At 43.2% G+C, this 18,994-nt stretch overlaps 1 protein-coding gene across 8 annotated transcripts in view; it reads left to right on the top strand.

Annotated features, from left to right (window-relative positions):
• CUX1 (cut like homeobox 1) overlaps nt 1-18,994 on the top strand; it is a 265,273-nt gene that overhangs the window by 225,348 nt on the left and 20,931 nt on the right. For 7 of the 8 annotated variants that reach the window (XM_079325220.1, XM_079325222.1, XM_079325219.1 and 4 more), the window contains 2 exons: nt 2,394-2,658; nt 7,042-8,128. The exons of the other annotated variant lie outside the window; for it this stretch is intronic. In XM_079325220.1, coding sequence (XP_079181346.1) covers nt 2,394-2,658; nt 7,042-7,726 — 950 coding nt within the window. In that variant the 3' untranslated portion in view covers nt 7,727-8,128. Of the gene's footprint in view, nt 1-2,393; nt 2,659-7,041; nt 8,129-18,994 lie in introns of those variants that run through there. 8 annotated transcript variants of the gene reach the window in all.

The following is an 18,994-nucleotide window of genomic DNA, read 5'->3' as shown; positions in this document are numbered from 1 at the left end:
CAAATGTGCTGAATGATCTCCTTACATTGTCTACATGCAGCACATACGTTAGAAAATAAAAAATAAAATGGAAAAACTTTTAAAAATGTCATCTAAGTTTCCAGAGACCAGCATTAAAGCCTGAAGTCTAATTCCTAGTTCTGCCTTTGGCCCAGTGTAAATCTGTCCAGATAACAGACTCTCCTCCAGAAAACAATTGCTCTGACAGAACAGTGGGACATCCTCCTCTTTATTTATATTTTTATGAAATATGTGCTTTTATATATCTTGTTCCATTCACATGAGAGCAACCCAGCTCAGCCAGTGCACCTTTTGTGATCCCAGTGTGAGGTTACAGGAGCAGAGGAAGGAATGACATTTTTCCCCAAGCTCTCACAGCTCTGAATTGTCTTTTGCTGTTTAAGTCAGGAGTTCTGCCCTGCCAGAAATCCCATCCCTTGGACAGCAGACAGAGATCCAGCCCATCCTGATCCCTGTGTGTCTCCTGCTGGCTCAGCCACCTGACCAAATTCCAGAAACTCCAGTTAGAGGTGGTCTGAGCACCTCTCACATCTCCCATGCCAGGTTCTGTTTTGTCTGTGGCCTCTTGGAGCTGCTGCCCTTGCTGAGGTGATGGATGTTGTCCTCCAGCCTCTGGTTCTGCTGTGCAAGGAAACAAGAGAGCCTTGGCTGTAGTTTGCATGTCAAAGCAAGTTGGAAATAACACCCAGGAAGGAGTTTTGATATTAAACACCTTATGGAAATATGAAATTATCTTGCTGGAATGATTAATTCCATGGTTGAAGGTTGTAACAGTTCCTTGAAGGCTGAAAAAATAAGGCCAATGGGTCACCTTGAAATAATGCAGATTTTTTTTGGAGCAACTTAAATAGGTGGATTTTTAAAGGAGATTTATTAAAAAACAAAACACTTTGTTTTTTATGGTTATTTCAAATGTGTGCAGGACTGTATCATGTCAGAGTGATGGATCATGAGCAACTCACGTTGTGTTCCATATCAGTGATCTTACACAGTAGGCAATCCACAGGTAATCTGTCATATTCAGGAAAAACAAAATGTGGGCCATGCAGATACCCCCAAAGGTTACAGAGTGTGCTCAGAATTCACTTCCATGATAGCAAAGCCACAGTGCCAAAGGTCCCACTGGAGAAGGCAGGATGCTGGAACCCACTGGAGCCAGAAAACCCAGCCAGTCCTGGAGGGAGCCCTGCCAGGAGACATTGGCTGGGGTTTGAACACTGCAGTTGATTTGATTGCACTCAATTTTTATTCATTGTGCAGCCTCAGCCTGAAGGCAGAGCTGGGGGGGGAGAAAAATTGAATTTTTGAAGAATTTGGTTGCTGACCAGTGTGACTGGCCCCACAGTGTCCCTGGCTCCAGCCAGAGCTCCTGTCTCCTGGAGGTTTAATACATCCTGGGTTGATGTCAGGCTGGTGTCATCTGGAACTTAATACCCGAGGTTATCAAACTATAGCTCTTGAACACATAAACTCTTAAATATCTAGAAGGTATTTAACAGGCCATTAAATATTTTATTGACAAGATTCATCTATATTTGCTGTTTTCAGCCCCCTCATTAGCAATGCTTGTGCATGATACTGCCAGGTGCAGTAAATCCCACCTCTCCATGCCCAGTGTAAATCAATCAAGTCAGTGACAGCCTTTGCTGGGACTCTTTCCTTGAGGAATTTGCCAGGATAATTCACTCCCAGGCAGTGAGGAAGGTCAGTGTCAGGATCACAGGCTGCTGCCATCAGCCTCACCGAGCCCATCAGTGCAGGGAGAGCTTTCTCAAAAGTGTCTGTGTTTTGGCAGGAGCTTTTTGTCAGGGAGGAGGGTGCTGGGGGCTGGTTTTCTTTCCTGACCTGTCAGGAGCAGGCAGAGAGCTGTCAGGAAAGGCAGCAAATGCCTGGGTTGTGCAGCCCATCCCTGGCATCTCCAGGCTCCAGGCGCCATCGTGTGTTGGGATGGCTTGGGAAGGAGGGCTGGGAATGCTGCAGCTCCACTTCCACAGTCATATTTTCCTTAGTGTCAGAGACACCTCCGTGCACACCTGAAGTGTTGTAACCACCAAACCCCTTTCAGTCAAAATGAAGCACAGCTTCACATTGAAGGCCTTACGTGGGAGTTCACTCCTCTCCAAGGAGTGGATCTGAAATGATTGGTGTGAACTGAACCCTGTCATTCGTGTCCCACGTTCATTGTAAAGGCAGAAAACTCTGGCAGCTTTCCAGCTGATTTACCCTCTTTTCTTTCTGCCTCTTGCATCCTCCCTGCCTTTGGTCTCTGGTGGTGCCCCATCCTGCAGCTCCCAGCTGCCATCTCCATGTTCCTCCCCCACCCATGGGTGTGATTTGCCTTCAGCTGGGGCTGATGTGCTCTTCTCTTCCAGCCTACATGAAGCGGCGGCACAGCTCCGTCAGCGACAGCCAGTCCTGCGAGTCCTCGTGCGCCGGCATCGACTACAGCCAGGGTGCCAGCCCCCAGCCCCAGCACCAGCTCAAGAAGCCCAGGGTGGTGCTGGCACCAGAGGAGAAAGAAGCTCTCAAAAGAGCCTACCAGCAAAAGCCATACCCATCACCAAAAACCATTGAGGAACTCGCCACGCAGCTCAACTTGAAAACCAGCACCGTGATCAACTGGTTCCACAATTACAGGTGTGTGACCTCCTGGAGCCCTGCTCCTGAACCAGGGCTGGGCTTGGCTTTGCCTCAGAGGGCTTGTGCAAAACAAGCAGCTTTGACAGCAGGGTGGTTCTCACTAACACAGTGCTAATGCTCCAGACAAATTTTAAGTCATTCCTGAGGAGCAGCAATGCTCACATACTGATGTAAGTAGTGCTTTTAAACAGAAAGTCTGGCTTTTGGGGTGGGCGTGGATATAGAGATGTCCACTGATGAATATTTATAAAGGCACTGCAGGAAGCCAGGCTGCTGTGTCTGACTCACATGTGCACACACACAGACACCTGTTGGGTGCTGTCCCTGGGTCACTGGGTGGGGGGTACTTGGAAATGTCCTTTATTGGATCCCATCAGAATTGCCCTGCTCTCCTTGTGTCATTTTCCTGCATCAGAAGAAAAAGAGGATTTTCTTTCAGGCCTTGAGTCACCAAGCCCTGAAAATAGGCACAGTGTGTGTGCTGTGTTTCTGGGAAGCTTTGTGGAGTTCTGAAGGACAGAGAACCAATAACCCTGAAGTCAGAGAGGGACTTCTTACAAGGGCCTGCAGTGCCAAGACAGGCAGGGGCAGGGATAGATGGGATTTTAGGAAGGAATTGTTCCCTGTGAGGGTGGGCAGGCCCTGGCACAGGATGCCCAGAGAAGCTGTGGCTGCCCCTGCAGTCCTGGATGTCTCCAAGGCCAGACTGGACAGGGCTTGGAGTCCCCTGGGCTAGTGGAAGGTGTCCTGCCCATGGCAGGGGGTGGAATAAGGTGAGCTTTCAGATCCTTTCCAGCCCAAACCATTCCAAAGTTATATTATTTATTTCACTGTTGTGATTAAATCAAGTCCCACTGAAATAAAATACTGGTCTGTTTGATTCTTTTCTTGTTTGAGGAGGAACCTTCCCCATATTTGAACCCTTAAAGTAGGTTTTTGGCCTAGAGACAGAGATAAAAAGAGACAAGGCTGGAATAGCACATAAGAATTATAAAGATTTAAATAAACATATTATCAACTGTGCTTGGGATTCAAAGTCCTAATTAATGCAGCAGACTTTTCTCCAAGAAATTTGTGCTAATGAATATTGAACAGGTACAGTTAAGCTACCAGATTTAATACTATTCTGCTCCTTCACTCGGAGCTAGTAATGTTCCTAATTAGTCCAGATTGCTAAACTTGTTTGTTTTTCAAAACTGCTTACATTTAAAGGGTAGTTTTTCACTTTGGCCCTTCTCAGCTTTTACTGGGGAAGTTGCTGAAGCTAAAGCTGCAGAGTTTAATGAGCTATCTCACAAATATTGTGCACAATAGTTAAATAATGTTTATAGTAAACAATACAAAATTTTTAAAAATCGAGTAATCATATTTACACTGAATTTCACTGCCTTGAATTCAGTACAGATGCAGCCTCTTTTCACTGCTCAGAGTTCTCCAAATGCAGGCCTCTTCCAATTCCCACTTGCAGGCAATTATACACAAGTTGGAGGGATGCCTATGAAAATATGTTCCCTTCGGCCTGACAGCAAAATGTGCTGTTCTCACTTGGGCAGACGAGGCTGCTGGCAGGTGTCACCTCCCTCGTCACCACCAGGTCCCAGCCTGGGCGTGTGCTATCAGTGCCTTCAGCCCCACCTTCCCTGGAGGAGGTGCTGACAGCTGGACCCAAAATCCAAGCCTGCAGCAGGGGGCTGGGGGCAGCACAAGGCTGAGCACTGACTGATCTGGGCCTGCTCCCAGATGTGCTGCTGGGACTCCAGAGCTTGCAGAAGCTGTTTCAAGCCTGCTCAGAGCCCTGTGTGCTCTGAGCACTGAAAAACCAAAACACAAAGCTATTTTTTGTTCCCCTTGACAATAGCTTTCATAGCAGTCATGTGTGAATTTCTCTTAAATCACATGTAGGGTGTTGCAGAAGAGGGGCAGGTTCCATGTTCTGTGAGAGGAGCAGGGTCTGACTGCTCTGCAGCTCATATGTTCTAAGAAATGGGTGGTCTTTTCTTTCAGTATTCTCCAGGCCACACTTAACTTCATTTACCTCTTTATACTCTCCCTCTGCCATTTCTTTTTCAAACTGGAGAGTTTTTTATACAGAATCAGTTCCACATCTCAAACCATGTGCTTGTGCTTTAATACTAATTTTTCTGTAGCTTTAGATAAAGGAAGGACACAGATTTGGACAAGATTGTCTTGCTTTCTCTTGGGAATGCTGTTGCAGTGATGCTTTTCCTTTCAGATTCAGCCCAAATCTCACTTTCCAAAGGTGGCTGCTACAGCAGGATCTACCTTTATATCCACCAGATGGAAAGTCAGCATTAGCATTTATTTCCTGCAGCAAAAAGAAACGCTGAACAAAATATCCTCAGCAGGCAAAGAAATAATTCACTTCAGAATATAAATGGGTATAAAGGATTTTGACATGTCTGCAGACTTCTCCATGTCTATGGCTTTGCATTCATACCAGTCAGAGAGCTCTCAGAATATACAATAAATATCCCTTGCTTTGCACTAGTGAATCACATACAGGACACATCAGTTTGAGGCTCTGATGTCTTAAGAATGGTACAAAAAAACAGGAGGGAGGAATTTCTATCCCACTTCACCTGTGGAAACTGCACATAAACTCAGTAAGGCTGCAGAGATGATACTAGAGATGCATCAGGAATGAAAACAGACTTTCTGGAATTGTAATTCAGCACTCTTGGACCTTAAATTCTGAGTGTATTTTTTAATGAACTCTATGTTGTGCTGGTTTTGATGTTGTATGAAGAGAGCTGCAGCAAACATCCAGATCTCTGATGTTTTGAGTTCCACTGGTGAAAGCAGCAGGGTGTGTGGATGTCAAGGCCAACACCTTCCCCAAGAGGAATGTTCTCTGGAATCCTCTAGCTGCTGTCACCAGTTCTTTACCATAAGAATTTAATTACTTTGTTAATCAGGAGCTGAACCAGATTCCAGAAGCAATTCATTGGGTGTGAATTCCAGGGATTTCCACAGACATGGGTTTGATGTTTGTAGCTGCTGGAGCTGAGGTATTTTAAATGCCAAGCAGGCACAGAGCTCTTACCAGCCTCCTCTCCTGACCTGGGGAATATTACAGAAGCACCATGTTCTGGATCAATGTCCATGCAGGCAGATTTTAGGCATAAACAGAGCCTGATAATCGATGTTGCAGGATGCGTGCAGTTAATGGTAATAGAAAATTAATGTTAGCACCTGTGGGCTTCTGTTAGGTGAATAATATTCTCCTAGGGAAAATTACAGACCCCCTAAATCCTTCAGAAGTGTGGAGTCAGCGAGTACTACTGAAATACTCTGTTGCATTTCAAGTAAGTCAATAAGATCATTAGCTTCAAAAGCAGTATTCAGGTGGTGTTCTCCGTTTAGCTGAATGTTTTCCCATTGTGTGCTGTCTTCCACAGCACAGTTAAGGAAAAATAGAAAATCCTTACAGCCATCAGGGCTGGGACAGCATTTCATTGTGGCTTGCAGGCCCCTTGGCAGTTCCCTCTGGGCTGAAACCAAGAGTTTTTTATCTTCACGCTGAAAAATATTAAGTTTTGATAAACTCTCCCCAGGCCTGTGGTCCCATCCCTGACCCAGATCATTGAGGCTCCTTCTTGGTTATAAATTAGGACTTAAATTGTGTTCATCACTTCTCCCATGGATGTAGCAGGACAGAGACAGGGTTAGCCCAGACTCTAAGGTTTTTCCATAAACTTTTCTGTACTTGTGAGAATTTTGGAATCTCCTAAACAGAGAAGGGAGAGGGAGGAAGGCCCGAGTTCAATGGCAGAGGTGGTGTTTAGGGTATGCTTGCACACCAGGCAATTCTACCCACACATGGAGTGCAGCCATTCCTATGAAAGGCACTGCTTGGCTTGTCACTATTCATGTTCTGAAATCGATTTTTTAAATAAAAAATGAGGCAAAAGTCAGAGTAGCTCATAGACTGGCAGCCGACACACAGGCTGGGCTTTCTCACAATGTGCTTGGTTTCATCTTCATTTCTCCTCGCTGTCCAGGAGCACCAGGGGGCTTGTCCAGCTTTTTCCTGGTTTATTCTTTGATTAGGAAGACTGGCTCATTTCTAGTAGAAAATCTGATTGTTTTGTTCTTACAATCCACTTTATTCTGGATCTCCCAAAACAGTATGCCTATTTTTTGTTACAAATATTAACTTCTCACCAGGGCAGTGGTGGAAGCGTTCAAACAAGGAATCAGTGCAGCACTTGGCAGCAGGGTTTGGTGGTACTTGGTTGGAAATTGGACTGGATGTTCTCAAAAGCCTCAGTGTTTCCACACGGGGCATCTTTAGTAGAGGTGAGCATCTCCCTGCCGCCGCGGCAGCCTCTCATCCCTGTCCCTGTCCCTGTCCCCTAGGTCCCGCATCCGCCGGGAGCTCTTCATCGAGGAGATCCAAGCCGGGAGCCAGAGCCAGGCGGGGTCGAGCGAGTCGCCCTCGGGCAGGAGCGGCAGGGCGGCGCACGGCTCCGAGGGGGACAGCTGCGACGGCGTGGACGCCGAGGGCCCTCCCGACGGCAAGGCCAGCGGCGCCGAGGCGGACGAGCCGAGCAGCGCGGCCGCCAAGTCTCAGGGAGGGCCCGGCGAGCCGGCTCCGGAGGCGGGGGAAGAGGCACTGCGGGGGGCCAGGCCCTCGGAGAGAGCCGAGCCCGAGAGCCTGGAGGACACCGACGACGAGGGCCGGCCGCGCCGGAGCTCCCCGCCGCGCCCGGGAGACGCTCCGGAGACGCTGCCAAACTCCGCCACGGAAGGGGACGCCTCTACCTCAGCTGCCTCCACCTCAGTCCTTACGGGGGAGAGCTCCTACAAGTCAAAAGAAAGTTCGGAGAAAATCTCCAGTGTGCCAAGTACGAGCTCGACGCCGGCCGCAGGCTCGCAGAAAACCAACTCTCTGCAGAGCTTGTTCGGCTTGTCGGAGGCGGCGAGCTCCAGGAACACGCGAGACAGCTCCCTGAGGAAAAAGAAAGCGGCCAACTTGAACAACATCATCCACCGCTTGGAGAAGGCCGCCAGTCGGGAAGAGGCCGTGGAGTGGGAGTTTTGAGATTAAACTGGCCCAACTCGGGAGAGCTGGGAAGTCAAACTGGACCTCTACTGGTTTTATTGTGTTCGCACTTAACCGCCCTGCGGGCCACAGGGCAAAAACGCCATAGGCCAAGGTGCATATAGAAATCAAAAAAAAAAGAAAAAGAAAAAAAAGAAAAAAAGGAGCGTAAAGCCCAATTTATGTTTGTGTTTTCGAGGAAGAAAACTGAAATGTGTAGTCAAGCTTTTTTGTACCCTGAAGTGTTTTTATTATTGCCCTAAGTGATTTCCACAATTTCTGGAATAACTCATACAGCTTTGCCTTGTGCCCTCCTCTTTGGTGTGGGGCTTTAAAAAAATGAAAAACAGGAAAAAAAAAAAAAACTAAAAAAAAAAAAAAATCTTTAAAAAAAAAATCAAACCCACATATTAAAAGGGGGCTTTTTATCTGCCATCTAATGGCTACAGAGCGATAATACACTATTATCTTCTTAAACCAGGAAAAAAGGGGAGATTTTTCAAGAAAAAGAAAAAAAAAGAAAGTTTTTTGTAGCTGTTCAGTTGCCACTAAGAGATTGCACAGTCAACCGACTCTAAACACACTAGTTTGGATTCCTACATATTTTCAAGAAAAGAAAAGAATCTTGTTGTTTGAAACTTTGAATTAAAAAAAAAAAAACACATTTACTCCACATATTTTTTAACAAAACAAAAAAAAAGTCACATCAGGAAAATATCTTAATTTGTGGTAGCTGACTTAGTGTTTTCTTGTAAGTGAAATAGAATATTGACACGTAGTGCACATTGTTTCATAGCTTTAACTGATTCTGGTCTTTTGCAGCCCAGAATTTGTTTAATACACTCCATTTTAGGCCAAATCAGGACAAAAAGAAAAAAATCTGAATCTAGGTATTTTATAATCTGCTTTTTAACCTCTAACCACAGAGCACGCTGATCAGACCTCATATCTGGGAGGTTTAGGAGACAACTTAGAAGCAGCATGTACTTGATCATTTCATTGGTTCGTAGTGTAGAGGATTTCCTTTCAGCAAAGCCAGATGGCTCCAAAAACGTTGGCCAGTAACATTTCAGCCTGCTCCTCGGGGCCCAGCCCGCATCCCACCCTTCAGCTAGCCTGCAATCCTTGGCAGTGCAGCTCACCTGCCCGGGTGCTCTCACACACCACTAAGAGGGACTGGAGCTGCCACAGACCCAGCCCTTCTCCTGCTGTTGGTGGCCATTTACTGACTCTCTTCCCACCACGAGCACTGATTTTAAACACGTTTTAGTTGTGGGAAGCTCCTTTTTTTTTTGCGTGGATAAAGAGTACATGGCAATGACCAGACGGGCTCTTACCGGGGTGGAAGCAGCCCAAGCTCGAAACCAAAACCTTCGTGCTCTCGAATCCCAGTCGGGCCCGTTCTGCCCTGCAGAAATACAGCCTTTTCCCATTATTTTATGCACAGGTTAGGGCTGATCAAAGTACAAATCCAATTCTAACTTGTCTCTAACTCCTCCTGTTGTCTATATGTATATGCGTGAGCATAGAGGTGTGTGGAAGGATGTGTGTGCGTGGGTGTGTGCGTGCAATTTTATACGTCTGTGTATTTTCTTACGTACTTGTGCACACATAGAGTGCATTACTGCCACCTTTTTTCAATAAGCTGTTTTATCAGTTATGGCTTCTACAAGTTTGCTAATTTAGACTCCTTTATTGCCATATCTTTAAAACTAACAATAGATGATTTCGGAATATATATATATATATAAATATATATATATATAATTTTTTTTTTTGCTTATTTATAGGTGCTGTATTTTATTATCTGATTGTTAGGAAGGGATGAAAGGGGGCAAATATTCTTTAGAGGGATAGACTGCCGGCAGTATTGGGTATAATTTACAAGATGTAGTTGTCATACTGTATATTATTGATTGAAGACTTTTTTGACCGTATTGTGTATCATTGAACTTTTGTCTTAGGTCAGCATCTTTTTGATGACACTTTAATGGTGCATTCATTACTTCTTAAGTTTAATTAATATTACTTTTCTGATTTTGGGGGAGGGAGGGACGGGGGAGAGGAGTTCCGACTTTAAAGGTATGTTCCCAATATTACACCTCAGTGTGCTTGTATTAATTCATTAGTAGGATTTTTGACTGTAAGATGTGAAACCACATTTCTTGCATGATGTTTTAGAACTTATGTATTTCATTTACAGTCTCTTAACATGCGACAGCAGCACTTAGCGCAAGTTTTCACAAATTTAAGAATCAGTACACTAAAATCCATCCTTCTCATGACTAAGGAAAGAAGGCTCTAGGAGGCTGAAAGGCAGGGATTTATTTCTGATTTTTCACTGCTAGCTGTTTCAGGATTCCTCCTTGGGTAACTGGGGACTCGTGATGCAAAACTAAAGCTGAGGAGCGGGGAGAGAGCAGCTGCCCCTTTCTGAGCTGAGCTGGGGGACAGTTGGCAGTGACAGACACCAGGGCGTGGTGTCCAGCACGTGGGAAGGGGGTGAAGCCAAGGGTGACCTCTCTGTAGCTGTCCAGTGTCCTGCTCTGACCTCCAAAGCACAGCTCCATGGATAACACGTCCTGCTAGGAGTTCACATACCTTAGTACAAGTCACGACGAGCTGCACCTCCAGCCAAGAGCAAAACTTCTGCCCAGGAGATGCAGATATTTGCTTAGATTGTTTAATTATTATTTTTTTCTTTGTTGTTGTTTGGTTCAGGTTGGGTTTTTTTTAATTAATTCTAGGCAATACACTTGCCAGTCTGTTCCTACTGTCCTTGTCTGCTGATTTGAGACCCAGGTGCTGGATGCAGTCAAGTGGTTACTCTCGGCTTTCTCCATAGTGAGGGGTTTTTTTCTGTTTGATATTATATTTTTTTTTAAGTTAATATTCCCCAAACTGTTCTTGTGCCTGTGTCTATCTGATTGCATTCCATGATGCTTACTGAGAGCTCTGGCTGCACTGTACGACAGCAGAACTGTATTCACAGGTCGCACACAAATGCAGCACTTAAGGTCAATCTCTCTTCTTAATAAGCAATACGTAAGTGCCTTGAAACATATCTTCATTTTTTTGGTTTTTTTCCTGTTTATTTTTGGTTTGCTTTTCAGGTTTCCACTAGTTCTTTAGGATTCTTTAGCGTCCGCCCAGTTTTTAATGCTGTAATGATTTTTAAAAAGCATATCTGTAGCTTGCCCTAGAGGAAATCTTTCTTTCATAACACTAACTGTTAATTCTAAGCTCCATTATTCCATTTGAGTCATGTAATTTTGCTGGATAAAGACAGCATTCAGAAGTCAGAAGTCACTCCATCCTGCCAAGCGTTGTCATTGGGATCTATTATAAAATTAATCAAATAAAATGCTGTCAGTATTTCCTATATTTTTGGCACTTTATTAATGGCTTAGCTCCTTTTGCTGTTTCATATTTAATGATCTGTTTGAATGTGGATTAGCCTGCTGAGATGCTGTTGGGGTGATGCCCTGCCCAGAGTCCCTTTGGCTCGAGGGCAGGGCTGAGGAGCACCCTCAGACCTGGAGCTCAGAGATGCTCCTGGGCTCTGTGCTGGTGCTTAGCCAAGGTCACAGCTGCTTTTCTGTTCAGTGGAAAGTAGGATGGATTAGTTGAACTACTGCTGAGCTTCTCGGGTTGGACATGAGTTACCTGCTGGTGTTTCTGGCCGAGGCCCCCCAGTTTAGAGGCTGAACTTACACTGCAAGGTGTGAGAGACAGTTGGGATCAATTTGGAACTCACCCTTGGGAGGAAAATGTGTTTTGGAATAGATTCTCTTTTTTTTTTTTTTTTTTAACTTAACTTAAAGGATAAAAAGTTGAAGGAGAAGAAATGCCAAAGAGCAGCACAGTGGCTGTCATCCCTTGGGTGCTGATTCCAGGGAAGGGAATGTGTGAAAGGTGTGACATGGGCTCATCTCACAGGGCAGCAGAGCCCTCCTTGCTGACATTTCTTTTCCTGATGGATAAAAGCACAGGCAATTTTCAGGAAATCCATCATGCCAGAGTCTGTTTTTCCTGAGGTTCTTTAAAAGCATTTTATTTTCTCTCTGTTTCCAGTTCCATGCTCTTACCAATGCTGTGCATGAAGGGCCAGGGCTGTTTTAATAGAAATACATTTATATTGCAGTTAAATTGTTGATTTTTCTCTCTGGATGATTAGGGAAGGAAAAAAGTGCAGTGCTTTGTTTGCTAAAAGCCTGGAAAGAGTATCCTGTGGCAGAGGGGTCATGCAGTGGGATTGTCAATACACTTCCATTTTTCAGGATACAGCTTTCAGACAAAAGCATTGCAGATGTTTATTGACAGAAATGCATTTAATTATAGTTGCTTTTGATGCCATAAAATTTGACCATTTTATTTATTCATTGGTGAAATGCCTATAAATAGAGCCACCCTTTAAAGGAACCCATATCAGTGCACTCTGCACATATCATGAATCAGTGAGTCCTTAGGTAATTAACTCCTTGCTGTAACAGGAAAGATCTATATTACAGTTAAAAAGAAAAAAAGTATGTGCCTTTCTCATTAGCTAAAAGATCTCTGCATTATTTTTTATGTAACTTGTTGATATGGGATTGGTGTAGAGCAATCATGAACACCATGATCATGAACACCACAGAATTCTATGCAATATTTTCCAATCCAATTACTTAAAAGTCACTATTTTTCAAACCTTTAACAGGAGAAATAGTCAGTTAGAGAAGTTAATCATTCTGGTGGTGATACAAACTGCAAAGCTGATAAATTGACATAAAATAGGATTGAGGGACACGTGACAAATTAATGTGATGAAATAATGGAAAATGCTAACAGTGGTTGCAGTCCCTACAAGTACAGATGCTGTCAGAAGTCTGTCATCTCCCATTTTAAAATTAATAATTTCCAGTATTCTTAAAGCTTTTGTGAATAAGAATGCTTATGGCAAAAACAGGGCAGGTTAGAAACAGGGGGGGAAAAAAAATCACATTTTGACCATATAGAAATTATAAGAATACACAATAAAAAGTAATTGGGTTTGGACACTTTGCACTTGGATCCAAAATGTTTTATTTCAGTTGAAATGCCACAGTAATCTGTGCCTTTAGCAGGGTTCTGAGAGATCAGTAGCTTGGCAATTTGTTGCAGACTGAAAGTGGAATGGTGACATTTTTAACCTGCACATGGTGGGCACTATTTTTGCTTCATTTGTGTCTCTTCCTACAAAGGAGTTTCTGAAATTCTCTCTGATTTCCTCTGTACCCAGTTCTCTGTCTTCAGCCACTGAGTGTGGCCCAGCTCTTCTTGCAGACTCAGAAACAAGAGGAGAAGTTGGTTCTTAGGTTAGGACTGGATTTAACATTCCCTAAAACTGAGTCAAGTCTTTCCCGTGAGTTTGTGGCAGTTTTGGCCCTGGTGTGACCAGCTGGTTGTAGCCTCTTATCCCTAAATTGAGCTCACATGGATAAAATATTGGCAAAGCAGGAGTGGGTTGATTCCTGTGAACATCAGCATTTTCCTTGTGTTGCATATACAATCAACTTTTCTGCAAATTTAAAAATTCTATACAAAGGAAAGACCTTCCCCTCTCTGCCCCAGCAGTTTAAAGTCTGGTTTTAAATTGCAAGGAGAATCACTGGCATGGGAAGTACAAGATCTGAATTTCTTTTCTGATATAACCTTTGTAGTTCAAAAAGGGTGTAGCAGTCCCTGTCTCCTTCACATATATTTGAGCTCTAAAATGTAGAAATATAATTCCACCAATTTCTCCTTTCCTTCCCATCTCTTTTATAGGATATATTGACTATGCCATATATAAAGTATAGTTAATAATTGACTTTATAGCAAGAAAAGCTCTTTATGCCATGCCTAGGGACGGATTTGTCCTACATGACCAGGTCATGGACTATACCCTACCCTATTAATATGCAAGGATAAAATGGTTTTATGCTCTGAACATGAAATGTATCCTTTGGAGAAGATTAGCATTAGGCCTGTGCACTTACTTTTTAGAAAGCCTTAAAAACAGGTGTGTAAGTGGTGCCATCTCTGCCCTCAGGGATGATTTCCCCCCAGCCAAGTGGTACTGTGGCATATTTAATAGCAGTTATTAGTTATAAGGTCATTTTTCCAGTTGAAGAAAGTCATTCATTGAGCTTTATTAGTGAGCCCCTCACCAGCATCCTCTGTACAATCCAGGACCTGCTTTCCCCCAGATCTGGGCATCCATATCCATCCCAAAATTCTTGGCTCTCTGTGAAATCTGTGTTTCTAAAACTCTTGGGAATGGAAAAAAAAAAAACCTGATGGGGTTCCTGGGCTTGATTGTCATTGCTATTCACAAACATCTTCTGGCACTAAAGTGCATTAAATGGAAATGCTTCCTTTTAAAAAACTAATAAGATTATTGCATTTTTTCCTTGTCCAGCTCTTCTGTAAAGGTCAATTCTGCCAGTTTCAAGCTTGCTTTACTCACAGGGGTGATGGAGATTTTAGCCATGGTTCTGTAGATTTCCATTATTAAAAATGTTGGTTTTGTGACATCAGTTCAGTTTCTTTGGACTTTGAACCAGCTGAGTGCAGAGAGCACTGAATCCTTGACCATAACAAAAGAGTGCAGCATCAGTGCAGCAAAGTGAACACCCCTGTGGGGTTGTGTCTTTGGCTTTCTGTTTGAATTCCAGAGATATTTGTAATACATGGTACAATCTTCATCCAAAGTTCTTTGGAAATGGAGAGTCATGCCTGGAATTTCCTGCTGTTGTGGTGCCACACCTGATTTTTGCACAGTTCCTGTGTGATTCCTGGTGGTGTCACAGCAGCACAGCCTCTCTCTTCACAGCAAGAATGAGAGTTGTGTTCTCTTCTGTCTGTGTGGGTAATTCATATGCATTTTTGGGAGTTGTTAAATGTGTCTCTGTGCATCATTGCAGGATGGAAAAGCCCCTCTGTGTATTTAGCATTTGTGTGCTTGGTCTTAATGGTGCAGCAGAATTGCTGCAGCCAAATGTGTGAAATCATTTGGGATGTAGGTGAGCGAGGGCTCAGAACCAATATGTATTTTAATGGGCAGAGGATGCCATTCCCCACTGTCAGATCCATTCCCTGCTGTGAAGAGGGGATTAGCCACTGAAGAGACCAGGCTGCTGGAGATGCATGGGTTTAACTAATGAGGATGGGGAAGATCATGCTCAGAATGCATAAAAATTATCCCAAGGTCTGAGATGTGCAAGAGCCAAGCAGCTGGAAAGGAGGGGTCAAACCTTGTCTGCAGGAAGTTCATATCCCAGAGATTTGCACACATGTGGTGCTTTCTGCTTTATCAATGTACAGTGGACAGTAAAGACATATTTAAAACAATCACAAAACTAGCTGATGAAATAAATTCAAGCCAAGAATGGAATTAAAGCAAGCAGTTCAGCCTTGTTCTCCCTTAGCTGAAAATTCAAGTATTTGTAGGAATGAGGTGGAAATTTTCTGTGAGGCAGCTCCTCTTGGAAGACAAGTGTCTGTGCTTTCAAGAGAATAAATAAAACTTGGCACTTGACTTGCTCTGAAGTACAATCTTGTCTCCAAATAACTAGGAAAAATATTTTTGCAATCAGTCTTTCAATCAGACTTCCCTGGCTTTTATTAGCTTGTGTTGGACCCTTTGTGCTGTTTTGATGTGTTATTTATATGTGGGTAAGTTATTACTAGCTTTAAAAGTGTTTCCAAAGTATCTGGTTACCTCTGGGTGCTGGTGCAGGTGATACAGGGAGTACTTGAGCATCTGGTTTGGAAAGGAGGAGCGTGGGGAATCAGCAAGGTCACATCTGTATTGTACTTTTCTTTTTCCTTGATCAGGGCTTCCATTTCCTTCTCACCTTCTCTAGAGAGATGGAGTTCATGGGTCATTCCTTTTTTTCTGTGGGAGAAAGATTTTAATCGAGCTTGAAATGATTTTATTTTCACTCCACAGGCATATCATCCAAATCCTCTGTGTTGCCACATTTCCCATTAAGTCTTTAGGTTTTGCTTCCTGAAATTTACTCTTTCACTTTCTCTACTTGGAAAGCTATGTGCCTTATTTCCTAATCTCTTCGTGGAGAATAATCTAAAGCACAGTGATCTGGCTTGCAGCATTCCCAGCCACTTTTCCTTTTCTTTTAGAGGGGGGAGCAAACACTGCTGGAGCATCCCAGTGTCCCAGTGCTTGGCTCCTGAGCACATCCAGCACTGTGTGAGGAGTTTTGTGCAATAGAAACTCTGGGTCAGTGTCTGGGGGTTCCCATCCCACAGCCAGCTCTGCTTCAGGAGAATTCACATTCCTGGGGGAGAAGAAGCCCCCACATCCCAGTGGGTTGGTTCCAGCAGCTCCTGGGGTCGGGCTCAGCTCTGATCTCATAGTGTGGGGTGTGCAGAACCCCCAGTGCACTGCCCATGGCAGCTCCTCTGTGCCATCTGTCACCCCTGCTGTCCCCACTGCCCTGCCCAGCTCTGGCTGCTGGCCACTCATCCAGTCAGGGTTTGGTTTTGTGCAGAGCAGCCTCCCCCCATTCCCAAGCTCACTCTCTCTGCAGCATCAGGTGAAACACACAGAGGTGGTTTGTGATTAGGACAACAATCTAATATTTCCTATTTATGAGATTGTTAACAGTTTCTTTTTTGTCGAGGTTTGGTTTTTTTTCCTGGATATCAACACAACAGGAGTATTTACATATCATTGGTTTGGGTTGGAAGGGAACTTAAAACTCATCCTGTTCCAGCCTCCTGCCATGGGCAGGGATGTGTCCCACTAGAGCAGGTTGCTGTCCCCTAAATGGATGTTGGAGAAAGCTTGGGATGTCCTAGAGATGGAGCAGGTGGTGTTGGCTCATAGTATCCATATCATTGTGCCCCTGTTGTGTTTTCTAGAGCAATCTTTCTTTTTTTTTTAAGAAAAAAAAAAAAGTATTTTATCTAAATGCCTAATAAATAATATTATTTAAATAGTTTTTAAAATAATTTAGGACTGAGAATAAGATGCCTCAGTTGTGAGAGAAGAGACTTAAAATATACAGAGAGAGAAAATACCCTGAGCCTCCTAGAGCCTCTACTGAGAATTTGTTAAAGATGCAGAGCCCCTGGTCAGAGCACATTGCAATTAACTCACAAATGTTCATTTGAAATGAGAGACTGGTTTCCTGTGATGTTCATCTTTGTTGGCATATGTTTGACTTTCTGAATTCAGAGCTAATTTCATTCTCATTCAAAAGTTGGTCAAGGAAAAGAAAAAATTTTAAAAAGGCAAAAAATAATAATTCACCTTGTGCAGCAGCAACTTTTCCTGGTGTGAGCTCTGGAAATCCACATTGTGCATTTTCTGTGGCACAGAGGGGTGGCTCAGTTCTGCTGCCAGGTGGAGATGAGTCCAGACAGGCTTTTCCCTGGGGAGCAGCAGAAAATCCAGACTGCAGCCCCAAATCCAGCACATCCCCAGGGGCAGGGCACAGCACCACTCCTGTGGCTTGGGAAGCAAATTTGCACTTTGCCTTTCGAGGGTATCCCACTAAAAAAACAAAAAAAAACCAACATAAAAACAAAAAACCCATCCGGCGAATTTCCCACGTCAGGTTCATTTTCCTTCTGGTGTAGTCCAAAAAGAAACTGAAAATCAGTTAAAATTGCCCTAGTGTAAGTGTTGGATCAGCTCTGCCAAACAAAAGGTTGTTCCTCTCAGAATACTCTATGCATTTCTGTGGTGAAAAGCATTTTCTCCCATTCCTTGCTGGAAATGCTGTGAGAATGTCACATGTATGAATTTGGACGTCGATCCCAAAGCAGGTGGAGGCTGGGGAGGGGGGGATGTTCTTTTTTTTTTTTCTTCTTTTCTTTTTTTTTTTTTTTTATTGTTTCCCTCATATCCCTTTTCATTTTTTTTTTTTTTAATTAAAAAATTAACTCTTTGCATTTGTGCAATAACTACTTGCCATGAGAATGGGCAGACCTTGGAAATGCCCCGACTACTAACACAGCACAAGATGAACTCGAACAGAAAGTGGTGTACTTTTTCCTGAGAACTTTTTTTTTTTTTTTTTTAATAATAAGCTCAGTTTTTACCCCAGTGTATTGTGGTGTCTTACATTTTTAGCAGTATTTTATATTTTTTCTGTAACGCACTAAGTCTTAGATGTTTTTAGAGCTTGTTTGTTATATTCACAATCACGAATTTTAAAAAAGAAAAAAAGAAAAAAAAAAAAAGATCCTCACAAAGACCCAATTGACCAAAAAAAAAAACAAAAAAAGTGTCATTTTTTTTTTGTACAAGTAGCTTTGAGAAGCCCACATTGTGTTGCTGTGACTCATCTTTTGTAACATTTTATTTCTTGGTATTTGTTTAAACATAAAAAGTAAGAGTTTATCAGGCTGGCAGTGCAGGGCAGAGCTCCCTGGTCAGCAGATGGCATTGTTTCTGTCTTTGTTTGGTTTAGCCATAAAATGTTTGTTCTCAGCACTGTACAACGGTCCCTATATGATATGGAGAAGCAATATCACTGTATGAAACTCACACGATGTATTATTATTATTATTCACTAGCACCCTAGGTGTGATAATTGAAGTAAATATCTTTTATACAAACACAATTCCGAGTGGGCTGGTTTTTATTGAGGTGAGACCTGAGTCCAAGCAGCAAACATTTACATTGTGCTTCTGGTTTTGGTGATGCCCAGAGGGATCACAGGGTTGGTTTGGTGGGAAGAAAATTTACTTTTTGTGTATCAGTTCCTGTGGGGAGTGTGTGTGTTTTTAATACAATAAATATTGAGATGTTAGATGTCCAAAATGTTCAGTGAAATCCAAGTGTGGCCATTCCTGCTGCATCCATCTTCACAGACAAAAAATGCATATTTGGGGTCTGGCACTGCCAAGGGGGATTGTTTTGAGCACCACAGCAACGTATCAACTAATTAAAAAGAAAAAAAAAAAAGTCACTTACCTGAGGTCAAAAATGCTTTAGATTCAAAAATGAAAATGTCAAAGAATTTTCCCAGATATTTGGCTCACTGTTTATTTTTACAGATCCTTTATAGAAAAATTAATTCCTCATTTAATGCCTTATGGGATGTTCCTATAAATACTCTCAGTATTTACAGAGTGAGGAGTTTGGTAGGGAACAGCTGCTGTAATCTGTCAGTGGGATTATGTTTTTAGGAATAGTAGAAGAAGCAGTTTTTGGATGCTGTGGGTGTCAGGTAGAGAGTGTGTGTGTGTCTGTGCTTACCTGGGTGCTCTGTTTCCATGTCTGGTTTATTG

This window comes from Erithacus rubecula, assembly GCF_903797595.1.
Source record: "Erithacus rubecula genome assembly, chromosome: 22".
Classification (NCBI taxonomy): domain Eukaryota; kingdom Metazoa; phylum Chordata; class Aves; order Passeriformes; family Muscicapidae; genus Erithacus; species Erithacus rubecula.
Note: the sequence above shows the minus strand (reverse complement) of the source record. Positions and strands in the feature narration are given on the sequence as shown.